The sequence below is a fragment of the Lepidochelys olivacea genome (assembly GCF_965140295.1).
Source record: "Lepidochelys olivacea isolate rLepOli2 genome assembly, chromosome: 1".
Taxonomy (NCBI): Eukaryota; Metazoa; Chordata; order Testudines; family Cheloniidae; genus Lepidochelys; species Lepidochelys olivacea.
In genome coordinates, this window is record NC_140411.1 from 23,461,516 (window position 1) to 23,475,019 (window position 13,504).

General features: G+C 45.9%; 1 protein-coding gene across 2 annotated transcripts; it reads left to right on the plus strand.

The window, feature by feature from the left end:
• The first annotated feature begins 71 nt into the window (after positions 1-71).
• Positions 72-12,772, plus strand: LOC311514962 (transmembrane protein 126A-like). 2 transcript variants are annotated; one of them, XM_084617716.1, is made up of 5 exons: positions 72-217; positions 1,976-2,097; positions 10,549-10,742; positions 11,377-11,491; positions 12,410-12,772. In XM_084617716.1, the coding sequence occupies exons 2-5, from the start codon at positions 1,985-1,987 to the stop codon at positions 12,612-12,614; spliced, it is 627 nt and encodes a 208-aa protein (XP_084473842.1). In that variant the 5' UTR covers positions 72-217; positions 1,976-1,984; the 3' UTR covers positions 12,615-12,772. The 2 variants fall into 2 exon arrangements, with proteins under 2 accessions (XP_084473842.1, XP_084473841.1); XM_084617715.1 differs by lacking the exon at positions 72-217 and having other exon boundaries at positions 1,952-2,097.
• The last annotated feature ends 732 nt before the right edge of the window (positions 12,773-13,504 follow it).

A 13,504-nucleotide genomic window follows, 5' to 3' on the forward strand; every position in this document is an offset into this window, starting at 1 on the left:
GGAGTAGCTATGCTGGACCTTCGGGCCCGCCCAATCATCGACGCCTTCCGAGGGGGAGTCGGGAGGGGCGTGTCTAGGTCATATGACTGGTAAGATGGCGGCCCCCAGCGGAGGACTCCGTGTGACGGGGCGGGGCCATGTTGGGGGGCCTGTACGGGTGGCACTGCCATACCCGAAGAAGGAGCAGTGGCAGCTGGGGTAGGACACCCAGCACAAGGTAAGACAGGGCAGCGGGGCACGACTCTGCTTCACGGCGCCTGAGGAGGCCACGCTGAGACAGACCAAGGTCGCATCCGCCCAGCTCCAAGGGGGAAGCTACACAGCTGGGGGGCGACCTGTCCGCAAGGCCCCGCTGGGTCTGTGCGCTTGCAGGAGAGATCAGTAGGGGTGGGACCCTGGCAAGGCAGCGGGAGCCGCTGGTGGTTGGCTGCTGCATGAAGACACGAACAGAAAGAGACCTTAAAACAGGGTGGAAGGAAGGTAGAGGCAGAGCCATTGGACGCTCACTGGGGAGATTATTGCTGACGTCCTGAAGGTTATAGTACATAAAAAATAGATACAGTACAAGGAAAAGCAACTCTCCTTATGTGAATAGTATTAAACTGGTATCGGGGGTAGCCGTATCCACAAAAACAACAAGGAGTGCAGTGGCACCTTAAAGACTACTGGATTACTTTTAATTAAAGAATAAAACAGGTTTACTTAACTACAAAGAGAAATTTTAAGTGAGTTCAAGTCATGAGGCATTGAAGTTAGAAATAGTTACAAGAAAAATAAAGATGAAAACTCTTTCTATACTTAACAAACTGGACTTGATTCAAGGTGAGGTCCCTTACCACATGTTTTCAGTATATTACTTGCCAAATTCTCAGGCCAGGATCTGCTCTCAAAGTCCATAGGCTGTTTCTTTTGTTGTCTTAGGTGGAAAGTAGAGATGGATGGGGAGAGAGATTGCCTCACCCACCTTGCATCTGTTATGTTATATTCTTTCCTGGGTGCAAGTCTGTTCCTAAGGCCGGTCAAAAAAGGCATTTTAAAGCAGCCCTTAGTCTTAGGTGCTGTTCCTGTAGTCACTTACACAAAGGTTTAACTTCATTACTATGAGTAGTCCTATTGATTTCTATGGCACCACTCGTGCTAGACTGTTCAGTGTTTTTGTTTGCAGGATCAGGTTCTTACCCATCAATCTTAAAGTAAATGCTTTAAAAATAAATACATCTATGTCTAGCTTCAGGAACCAGGGAGGAAAAATTGAGCCATATATGGCCTGAAACTTTAGGAAACTCTCCCCACTGCTCATCCCTTTCCTTAATTTAAAAATAACACAAGTACATCAACACTGATCAGAATGCCTCATCAAGTATGATCACTTGGTTTAAACAAAATCCTTGCACTATCTGAGCCCATCTGACTACTTATTGGTTGTAGAGCAGAGGAGGAGAATAGGGGAGATCATGATCTACTAATCACCTGTTAACTGAGGATTTATGACAGGTTTCAGAGTAACAGCCGTGTTAGTCTGTATTCGCAAAAAGAAAAGGAGGACTTGTGGCACCTTAGAGACTAACCAATTTATTAGAGCATAAGCTTTCGTGAGCTACAGCTCACTTCCTCAGATGCATCTGAGGAAGTGAGCTGTAGCTCACGAAAGCTTATGCTCTAATAAATTGGTTAGTCTCTAAGGTGCCACAAGTCCTCCTTTTCTTTTTGAGGATTTATGTTCTCTCAGAATCTTATGGCAGGCAGACTTTCCTGCTGAACAGGGCAGCTTAACAGGGCTTGCGTACCCAAAAATTCCCCAGACATTTTTAGCTGGATCATGTCCTTTTGGTTTTTTGAGGGCTTTTACATTCTTGAGAGGTTAAAGCATTAGCTCGTATCATTTGCCTGCTTGTCATGCAAAAGTTATCTGGTTATGTTGTGGCAATGTCATTTAACCAAAACTTGTCTTGTTCCTTCTCACTTTATGATCCAGAGCCTTAAAATGTCAGGGAGAGAGCTTGAACTAAATTCACCACAGGAAAATGCAAGGCTTCAACATACAAAAAAAAATGAAGCTCTGCTAAAAATGTTCATTCGGCTTCCAGAAGCAGACCAGTAAGTGATGCTCCTGTCTTCATTTGTTTTACCAACTAAGTAGCTTTTGTGACTTCCTTTTTTGTTCTTGTGTTTGTAAATTGATGGATGATTTTCAAAGATACTGAATCACATTTGAAATGTAAATGATGATTTCAGGGAAATTGCTCTGTCGGGTGTAAGCTCGGTGCATCATACTCCCTCCCCAGAACAGCTGGGGAACCAGGAGGAATGCTGTGGAAAAGCCATGATAAAAACCAATATATTGGAACCTATTGCCAAGCACCTAGTTGCTCAACACCGATCAGTTATAAAACAAAGCTTCTAATCTTAACGTGGTCAGCAAATGAGCCTTTGCCATGTAACCAGATAATCATCGTTCCCTTCTCAGTTCGTACTGTTAGACTGAACTAAAAGTCTGAGGAAAAATTTGTTAGACTAGTGTCTTCCATTCTGCATGTTACACTTGTTATGGTGGACCATGGAAGAGAGCAGCTGCCAAAGGCCTGGACCTTATTCTGAGATTGCCCTGCAATGTGGTGGCAGGACCAGAGCCTGGGTTTCTGGAGAGAAATCTAACAAGAGGCTATGGTCAGGAGAAAGGAGCCCTCTGTGAAGTCACATTTAATGCACAAAGTTGTAGTTCAGCCAGTCCTGTCATCCTCTTTTCCTCCACTCTGCTCAAATCCTTGACCTGCAGAACAAAAACCTCTATAAATAGCATAGCACTTCTGCCTCTACAGCCCCCTTTGCTGACTTCTCAGCAGCAAAAATCCCTTTTTTCCCCTTATAAACTTTTTAAGTGTTCAAGCTTGACTAGGTTCAGCTGGACTCATTGCCTTGGACTCTGAAAACCCTTGCTGGGATTTCACCTCAAAACCCCTACAGCACTGCCTGGATCAGCAGGGTCTCACAGGGACACCAATGGAATAGTGAGGCAGGACTGCAGAACACCCAGTAGGCAGTGTTTCTCAAATGCGGCCACCACAGGCTTTTCGTGCAGCCATGACAGCCCCCTGAGTGGTGATTGGGGGTGGGGGAAGCATGGTCCCCTCACTCCCTGTTGCTCCTGGATGCGCTCCCCTGCACCGCCTCTGGAAACAGGTGGGGCACAACACTGCAGGAGCAAGGTGAGTTCTTGACCCACCTTGGGGAAGGGGGTTTGGGCGGCAGACTCCAGCGGCGGGACTTGAGGAGCCTGGCCATGTGGCCCTGGGCTCCAACCACAGAGCAGCAGGTACTGACACCTCCCCCTTGGCCCTGGTTCTAGCTGTGTGGCAACTGGCGCTGGTCCCTTATGCCTGTCCCAGGCTCCAGCCGCACTGTGGCGAGTGCTGGCCCTAGGCGCCGACCCCTAGCTGCACAGCAGCGGGCTCCAACCACAGGGCTTCGGGTAACAACTCCCGGCTCCAGCTGTGGGGTTTCAGTCTCTGGCCCCCCAATTCTGGCCGTGCAGTGGCGAGCACTGGCTCCAGCCGCCAAAGCCCCGCAGCAGGCTCCCACTGCGGGGCTTTGGGCACCGACCCATGCAGGTGCTGAGCCCCCTCCCCATCTCCAGCTGCCCAGCCCCTTGCGCTGATCCCCTGCCCCCGCCGCATGACAGCAGGCTCCCAGCCACCGCTCTGGTCCTGGGCTCTGGCCATGCAGTGGCGGGAGCTGGCCCTGGGTGCCAATCCTTGGCTGCACAGCAGCTAGCGCAGGCTCCAGCTCCGGACTCTGGCAATGCGACAGCAGGGAGTGGTCCCAGGCACTGACCCACACCTCTAGCCATGGAACAGCAGGCTCCAGTCCCTGACTCCGGCCATGCAGTTCCTGTCCCTGGCTCTTGGCTCTGGCCGTGGGCTCTGAGCCCCAGCCCTGGCTGCATGGCAGCAGACACCCACCCCGGCTTTGGCCGTGAGGCTCATCACCCACTCCCATCACCCCAGGCGCCTGCTGCCTCCCGCAGCCCCGCATCCATCCCACCATTGCCTCCCCCGTCAGCTGTCTGGATCAGGGCTGGGTCCTGTGGCTTGCTGAGAAAAGTGATATTAACAAACATACAAGTATCACTTTTCACAGCAGATTTAGTAGCTATCTGGGAGATTGTGAAAAGTGATACTTGTATGTTTGTTAATATCACTTTTCTCAGCCTCCCAGGTAGCTACTAAGTGTGCTGCGAAAGTGACATTAACGAATATACAAATATCACTTTTCACATAGTTAGTTTTATTACTGAGTCTGCAAAATAGCCGTACATATATAAACTACAATGATTTGGATGTGTATTTGTGCATATTTAATTGTTTTTCCTGAAGTTAATTAAGTATTTTAGGAAAAAGTGTCAGTGCAGCCACGAGCGAGAGCTGTACTCTGAGGCCAATGTTGTGAGAACCCCTGCCCTAGGGGACAGGGAATGACCCTGTACATCCCATCACATGCTGCCTGTGGAGAGCTTAACCCACATCTACTGCTACAAAGTTTGTGACTTCTGGAACGGTAGCAGTTGAGCCGTGGTGGTGTAGCCATGTTGGTCCCAGGATGTGAGGAAAAACTAATATGTGGCGAACTAGAACAATGCTTTTGCCAACTCAAGGAAGTGTTTCACAAACAAGATGACGCCACCTGCAACTACCACATCCCTACCAACAGTCATAAGAAAATAGAATCATCTGACTGGAACCCCCCAGTGGATGAAACCATACACTGGATCATTACACGGATTGCTTCAAGGCGAGGGAGGGGGAGACTGAAATCCTTAAATATCACATCCGCCACTAAGAGGATAGCGATACCAATCCGGAAATCCTATCCCCCACATAGTGCTCAAACCAGCAGACACAGGAGGTACCAGCATAGTTCTCTGTCATGATGACTAAGTCAAAGAAGCCAATCAACAGCTCTCTGACCCCACCTACAATAAAGAACTCCTAGAAGACCCCACACCACAGTTCACACTGGAATTGAAGGATATCATCAAATCCTTTCCCAAACAACTCAAAGAGAAACTCTCTACAAACTCAATCCCCACAAACCCACCCCATGGACTTTCTACATGCTTCCTAAGATACACAAACAAGGGAACCCAGGCAGACCCATCATATCTGGCCATGGCACTTTTACTGAAGGAATATCAGTACTCATAGAAACCATCCTCGAGCCACTCACCACACAACCGTCTTCCTCCAGAAACTGTACAACATTAACAGCCTCCTTCAGAACACCATCACTGCCCACCGCCTCCTTATATACCAACATTCCTTACCATGAGAGCATCACTGCCTGTCTCAAATACCTACAAAATAATAAACAGTGCTTAGAAGTCCACCTCAAACACATCACCAAACTCATCCATTTCATTCTTACCCATAGTAACTTTACATTTAACAACAAACGTTTGTTCCAAACCATAGGAACAGCTGTGGATAATGCAATATGCTAACCTCTTCATGGGTCACCTCTAGGAAGAATTTCTGGAAAAATGCACCCTGAATCCAATGATATACCTGAGATACATCAATGATGTTTTCATCCTCTGGACAGACAACCTAAACTCTCAGTAAAAGGATTAGGGCCTGTCTTATAGCGCCTCCTTCTACCGGACCAGGCTTTGCTCTTGCTGAGTCAGCTCACTCCTTGGGTTAATTCCGTCTGAGTGCTCTCTCAAGGAATCCAAGGAAGCAGTTCGCAGCATGGTTAGTTCTTTTATTTAAGCCGCCTTACCGTACAAAATCTAAACCTTGCAGATTCTTCCGTCAAGGTCTGTGCAGGCTGACCTGCTCCATTTCTCAAGTCTGGCTATGTCTAAATAAGCATTTTTGTTGGTCAGGAGCATGGGAAAAAACCCATCCTCCGGACCGACATAAGTTTCACCAACAAAAGCACTGGTGTGGACAGCATTGTGTCAGCAGGAGATGCTCCCCCGCTGACATAGCTACCACAACTTGTTGGGGGTGGTTTTAAATATGCCAACGGGAGAGCTCTCTCCTGTCAGCATTGAGCGGCTACATGGGAGACCTTACAGCAGTACAGCTGTGCTGCTGTAAGGTCTGTAGCGTAGACGTAGCCTCAGTCCCTCACACCAGTAACCAAAATTTCCTGGCTCTTACCTCAGAGTCTCAGCAATAAAGTACTCCACACAATCTCCCAGCTGTCTGTTTGGTTTCTAGAGTAGTTCCTCCTTGCAACAGCTCCACTAGCAGTCAGCGCTGTCAACTTTCTGGAGGATATTTCTATCTTCTCTTCTCCCCTACCCCATTTCCTGCTGGCTTCTTTTATAAGGGTTAGCTAATTAAATTGCAACTTCTTGGGCTAGTCTACACTGGCAATGTTAAAGCACTGCCGTGGCAGCGCTTTAACATGGCTTAAGTCGTCGCAGCACAGCGTTTGGAGAGCTCTAAAAAAATCACCTCCATGAGGGGCGTAGCTACCAGCACTGGTGTACTGTCTACAATGGCGCTTTACAGCGCTTGAACTTGCTGAGCTGAGGCGTGTGTGTTTTCACACCCCTAAGCGAGAACGTTGCAGCGCTGTAAAGTGCCAGTGTAGACAAGCTCTTTCTCAGGTGCATAGGGTGGGGCTAATCAGCCAGCCAGCTGTAGGCCTTGGACCCCAAAGGAATTATCCTTGCACCTTCACACTCCCTCAGATTTCCACCACAACTTCAACAACCAGCACCCATCCATCAGACTCTCTCTAGAACGCTCCGGCACCAGCATCAACTTTTTGGACACCACAACCAGCTTCAATAATGTACCATACAGGCAACTATATACAAGAAGCCCACAGATTACCACATCTACCTCCACAACTCAGTAACAGTCCCAGACACACCAGGCAATCTATTATCTACTGCCAGGCTCTCAGATACTAGAGAATATACTCTGAAGAGACAGTCCAGGATACACAGTTAAAACTGCCTTACCCAATTAAGGACACTCCACCAGAGAAGTAGATCGTATCATGGAACAGGCCACCCCAATATCCCTATAGATTGTGCTTCAATACAGGAGGGGGAAAAAAATTAACAGCACACCCCTAGCTGTCACCTACCACCCTGCACTAGAACCCATACATGGTAAAAGCAAATAATTACAACCCATAGTAAACAGGGACCACATCCTCAACTAAATCTTTCACAACCCCCTGCCCCTTTTCTGGCCTTCAAATACCCCAACCTTGCCAAGCTTCCCACAGACCAGGACACATCAACTCAAAGCGGCACCAGTCCCTGCCAGAACAACAAATGCAAAACTTGTAGACAATCTCCACTGCTATAATGATCAATACCCCCCACAACACACCTTTCAGGATTTATGGGTCCTGCGTATGCTCATCACAACATATGGTGTACCACATTCAGGGCATCAAATACCCCCAACAACAAATTGTGTATGAAACCAATCAATCACTCGGCTCTCCAATGAACTCACATAAAAATGATCGGACAAAAACACCCTACCCTCCATGAGTGAACACTTTTCACAAAGTAATCGCCTGTATCGCTGACCGGCCTCGTCCTTAAAGGAAACCTGCAGAACACCTTCAAAACGTGAGCCTGGGAGTTCAGACTTCTCATTCTGCTGGATGCTTAACCAGGACAATGATTTTGCATCCAATGAAGTGAGGGGGAAGGATAGCTCAGTGGTTTGAGCATTGGCCTGCTAAACCCAGGTTTGTGAGTTCAATCCTTCAGGGGGCCATTTAGGGATCTGGGGCAAAAATTGGGGATTGGTCCTGCTTTGAGCAGGGGGTTGGACTAGATGACCTCCTGAGGTCTCTTCCAACCCTGATATTCTATATTCTAAGTGAACTGTAGCTCATGAAAGCTTATGCTCAAATAGATTTGTTAGTCTCTAAGGCGCCACAAGTCCTCCTTTTCTTTTTACTGATTTTAGGGCCCATTACAACAATTTGATATACAGCTTGTTCCTACTAGCCCTCCATTGTCCTACCACCGAAGAGGTGTTAATTGCCCACTTCATTGTAGGAAACCATTTAAAATGTGTGAATCCCTTATGTTTAACAATCTATCCCACCTTGTATTGAGCCTGGACCCTCTAGTTTAATCTTCTCCATACCTGAGGAAGAGTTCGGTGATGCTCGAAAGCTTTTGCACCAACAGAAATTTTTCCAATAAAAGCTCACCCACTTTGTGTGTCTCCTTTGTAAGTTTTGGTAGTCATTTTTCTTAAGATGCAACGTATGTAACAAACCTAAGTTGGAAAAGGGGAGGAAGAACTGAAGGTGACATTGTGGAAGTGATGCAGTCGCACAAGCTGTCTTATGCACAACCTCATGATTCAGATAAAAGTCATTTTTGCAATTAATTAGCAGTATATAATCCTTACTACATCCAGTTTGTTTACATAACACTTGTCTATTATGTATTAACCTCTGACCTTTTTCTTTTTTTTCAACCCACCTCTGCCTATTTTTGTTTGTTAAACTTCCGCAACTTGGGGTACTGTAGAGTCAAAGCAAATAGGCTGGACATCTGAACCAAAGGGCAAACAGAGGGATAATTGGGATAGAATAGGAAGGGGAGATGCGGTCTAATGAGTTCCTTCATCCTGTAACCACTCTAATGCATGCATTAAATTTGATCACGCTGAACTGAATACGCCTAGTTAGGATTGAAGCCAAGATGCATTCTTACCTCACCTTGGATGTTCTGTTTGTATGTACCTTTGTCTTTTTATACTTAGACTGTAACTTGTCAAGGCAAGGATGTGTCATCTTACAGTATCTGTTCATATAACCCCTAGCACATTTCAGGCACTACTAGAATATAAATAAGTAATTTTATCACTGCTCTGCGGACCATTTTAAAGAATACTTGATTGAGTTCAATAGAGAGTTCTGCTTAAGGTTGGATGGCATATGTCTTGGTTAAAACAAGTGGGATGCAGCTTTTAATAGTAAATATGGACTTGGGAAAAAAATGAATTGGGATCTAAAACCCTGTATTGCCTAAGTCAGAGGTGGGCAAAATACAGCTCGTGGGCCAGTTCCAGCCCATCTAACATTTTTGTCGAGCCTGCCAGGCTCTTTGGCTGCCCCCTAATGACCTCCAGGCAGCTGAAAATCCTGCAGCACAGTGGAGTGCTCACAGCCTGCCTGCCATGACCCCATGCCGCTCCTGGAAGCAGCCAGCTGTTGCTGGCATGTCTCTGCACACCCCTGGCGGGGGGGGGGCTCCGCATGCTGCCCCCACCCCCAGCACTGTCCTCACAACTCCCGTTGGCCGGAAACTGGCCAACGGGAGCTGCGGGGGTGGTGCATGCAGGCATGGGCAGTGCACAGAGACCTGCTAGCGCCTTCCTCCCAAGGGGTACGCAGAGATGTGCCAGCAGCAGCCCGCCCGCCTGTGCCCTGCTGCATCAGGAGGGGCCTATGGTAAGCGCCTCCTGGTCAGAGCCTGTGCCTTGCACCCCCCTCGCACTCCAGCCCCCTACTCCAGGTCAGAACCGCCTCCTGAACCCAAACTCCCTCCCAGACCCCGCCCCACCCTCCATTAATGTAGTAGATCAAGGATCGGCAACCTTTGGCATGCAGCCCGTCAGGGAAAGCCGCTGGCAGGCCAGGACGGTTTGTTTACCTGCAGCATCCGCAGGTTCGGCCGCTTGCAGCTTCCACTGGCCGCGGTTCACCATTCCATGCCTATGTGGGCTGCGGGAAGCGGTGTCCAGTACATCCCTTGGCCCATGCTGCTTCCCGCAGCCCCCATTGGCTTGGAACGGCAAACTGCGGCCAGTGGGAGCTGCGATCAGCCAAACCTGTGGACGCTACAGGTAAATAAACTATCCCGGCCCGCCAGCAGTTTCCCTGATGGGCCGTGTGCCAAAGGTTGCTGATCCCTGTAATAGAAATATGCGGCCCCTGATGATGTACTAAAATTCGTGGAGTGGCCTCCCTGTAAAAATAATTACCCACTCCGGCCTAAGTGGTTTGCTTTTGCTGTGTAACACCAAGGCTAAACTTCAATGAACGTAATTTTTTCCAGACAGTTTTTTGTATAGGGGCTTCTCACATAACCTAATGTTTTTATTAGAATGTTACCATAGGGAAGCGTAAGATCATTTCCAACACCCACAGCATTTACTGTACCAAATCAGACTGTTGTTCCTCAAAAACAGTATTTTTACCTCTGAGTTGCCTATACCATCTGTCTGGATATGCCTGTGGTCCCCTATAATTGTAGAATCTCAGTTTTAGAAGATAACCCCTCCATGTAATTCACTGGCCAGTTGTGCATACTTCAAGGTGTACCTACTTGTTCTTCCCTGATCCTTACCACTATCACAGTAACTTCAGGCATACAGCAGAGAATACTGTACCTAGTTGCTTCTGAAAGCAGGATGACTCCATTTTAGATCATCTTCAGAGTAGTAATTTAATACAGCATGTTCCCAAAGACATAAGACTGAACAAACAGATATCCTGTACACCACACAGTTGCTTAACATTTTAACCTAATTTTCCCCCCCACAGGAAACTCTTAACACATGGATCATACTTCCTAGGAATAAATGGAGGCTTTTGCGGTTTAATAGCAAACAGTTTTTTCAGACGCATCCTAAATGTGACAGAGGCTCGGATTGCTTCTAGTTTGCCAATGGCTGTTCTTCCATTCCTCACAACAGCAGCAATTTACCACGGTGCTGTAACCGTACCTTTAATGTCAGGTAAATTTTTAATTCCTTATGAAGGGCACTGTTTTCAAAGGTCCCATGTCATAAAAACTGTCAGGGTGTTTTATATACAATACCAGAAAAGCTTATGCTTATTGCAAAACAGTGAAGCAATGTAGTGTTGAAAACCTCACCTTGTACATGAACTGCCAGGTGCACAGAACAATGTCAAAAGACACCACTTTTACATTTATGCATATACAAAAAACATTCTTCAACCTGAATGGCGTGTAGGTGAGGGGATATAGATGGAACCGATTTTTCTATGACACGCCCCACTAATTTTTGAACACTTCACCATCAATGGATCTGTGTTTGCAACTCCCCTTTGAATCAGTAATGCTTATGTAAAACTGTTTGTTGCATCCTGGCACTTAAGTTTAGGTGCAATTACAGCCATACAAATTGGGTTACATTTGATTGGAAACTCTATAGAGCTGAACGGTGGAGGGGTGTCATAATACACTAGGTAGACTCTTCTACTTAATCTCTAGTTCCAGTTCATCATAGCCATTTCCGCTGACAATATATTTCACTTCAGAGAGCCTGCCTCTTTAAGCTCAGGTTAAAATGTAAAAACAATGTAGATACTGTATCTTAACTGTGAAATGACTTGTTTGTCACCTAGGTGATCTAACGTGTGCAACCTGTGCATTAGTGAGAGGAGGATTAATTGGGACTGTTATAGGTGGTCTATATCCCATTTTCTTGGCTATTCCTATAAATGCAGGACTTGCAGCCAGGTATGTGAAATTTTGTTATACTTTGGTTTCTTGGGACAAATTAATTATACACAGTTCTTCTCAAAGCGTAATTGGCTATTTCAGTCTTTTTGGATATTACAGAGCAAAAAAAGTTTTACAATGGGTGGAATAAGTAAGATTGCAGAGCAGCATTCATAAATCTTATCCTGCCTAGCCCCTGCTGTGTGATGAGTTCGGCAGGCTGAGTGGGACATCTGTTCTATAGGAAAACCAGAGTTGCCTAAAATATGGCTAACCTAATGTTTGAAGGTCTTTGAACAGAAGGTAGATAACTAAGCATAGTACTAATCAATTGGAACGGAACAAGATTAAGGAACAGATCCAGGAACTGAGGACAGAGAGCCGGGCACATGAGCTCCCATCTCAATGGTGACTCCCTTTTGTGATCCTAGGCAAATTACCTCTCTGCCTCCACTTGACAAAATGAGGGTATACTTTACCCCCCAGGGGCATTCTAAAGACTGGTCTGTAAAGCAATTTGAAGTTGAGCCTTATAATCATGGCAAGTATTAATACTTTACTTCTAATCTGGATCACTGGTTCCTAGTACCCAAAAAAGCTAGTAAGGGTATGTCTACACAGGAACAAAACACCCATGGCTGGCCGACTCAGGTTCACGAGGCTGTTTCATTGCTGTGTAGACTTCCAGCTCAGAATGGAGCCTGAGCTCTGGGACCTGGAGCCTGGGCTGCAGCCCAAGCCCAACACAGCAATGAAACAGCCCTGCGTCCTCAGCTCTGTAAACCCGCGTTGGCTGGCATGGGCCAGCCAAAGCTGTCCAATTGCTTTGTAGATATACCCAACACCTAAAATTTGTGTAATTTTAAAGAGGGAGATAGTCTTGTTAACTTTACCACCGATTTTCCCCTAAGTTTTACTGTCTTGTGTTCTGTATAGGTACAGCTCAGCTCCCTTGCCTGGGAAAGAGAATATGTTACGCTTCTGGATTAAAGTCTCTCAACCAATCTTTAAGAAGATGAGTTTTGCTATCCTGCTGCAGGCTGCATTTGGAACTTACCTCAGCTCAAGACAGTATGGAATATTTATGAAAATGCTCCAGCTGCCTGAAGCAAGCAGCAATCCTGAAGAACTCGAAGATTAAAACTAAAAAATACACAACTCTCTAATGCTTGTGTGGGTTACTACAATAAACCGTGAAACTAAATAAGGCAAGAAAGTTACTGCTTTGTGGGTTTTTTTAAATAAGTAAATCAAGACTTTTCAATGTGTTTCACTATTAAATGGTAAACTGAAACAGAATTTTGTTTTGTGTACTACTTTTAGAGGGGAATACCCACTTCCCAAACACATTTTTGGAAGCACAATTCAGTGTTCATTATGTATGACCCCTACAAACTTATCATAGAGCAAAGGTTATGCAGTTTTTTTAAGTTATCAGGGAGCACTCAAAACTCCCCAAATGTACTAAGAAATACATATATGCTGATTTTGTGCATCAGTCAAATGGGATTAGAGGTGCTGCATTAATACACCCATGTCTCTCCTCCCGCCCACCCCTTCATATCAACCACATAGTCTAGAGGCAATGTACAGGTATGTAGGACTATCATCAAATAGAGTTAATTCAACACTGAATTAGAGATCTTGCTGGCAGTCTTTTTTTTTTTTTTTTTTTTTTTGTGCTCTGGTAAACCAGTCTTGAGTGATGATGAACTTGGGGCAATTTAATACTTCTGATGCCTCACACCTTATTTGAGCACCTGTTCATCAACAGAATTCCACAAAAATACATCTATAACCTGGGTTTTTATTCATAATGTTACAAACCAAAAAGCAATATGGATAAGTAGTTACCATAGTACAAGTACTGTATTTATTTTACCTGCTCAGGAGTTGACAATCTGTTCCAAAACAAGAATGCAGAATCTAGATCAGTCCTTGTTCGTTTTCCACGTAATAGCATCTTAGTTTAAAGTATGCCAACCAACCTCCTCCTTCCATCATTTCCTTAGGATATTACTGCACAGCAAA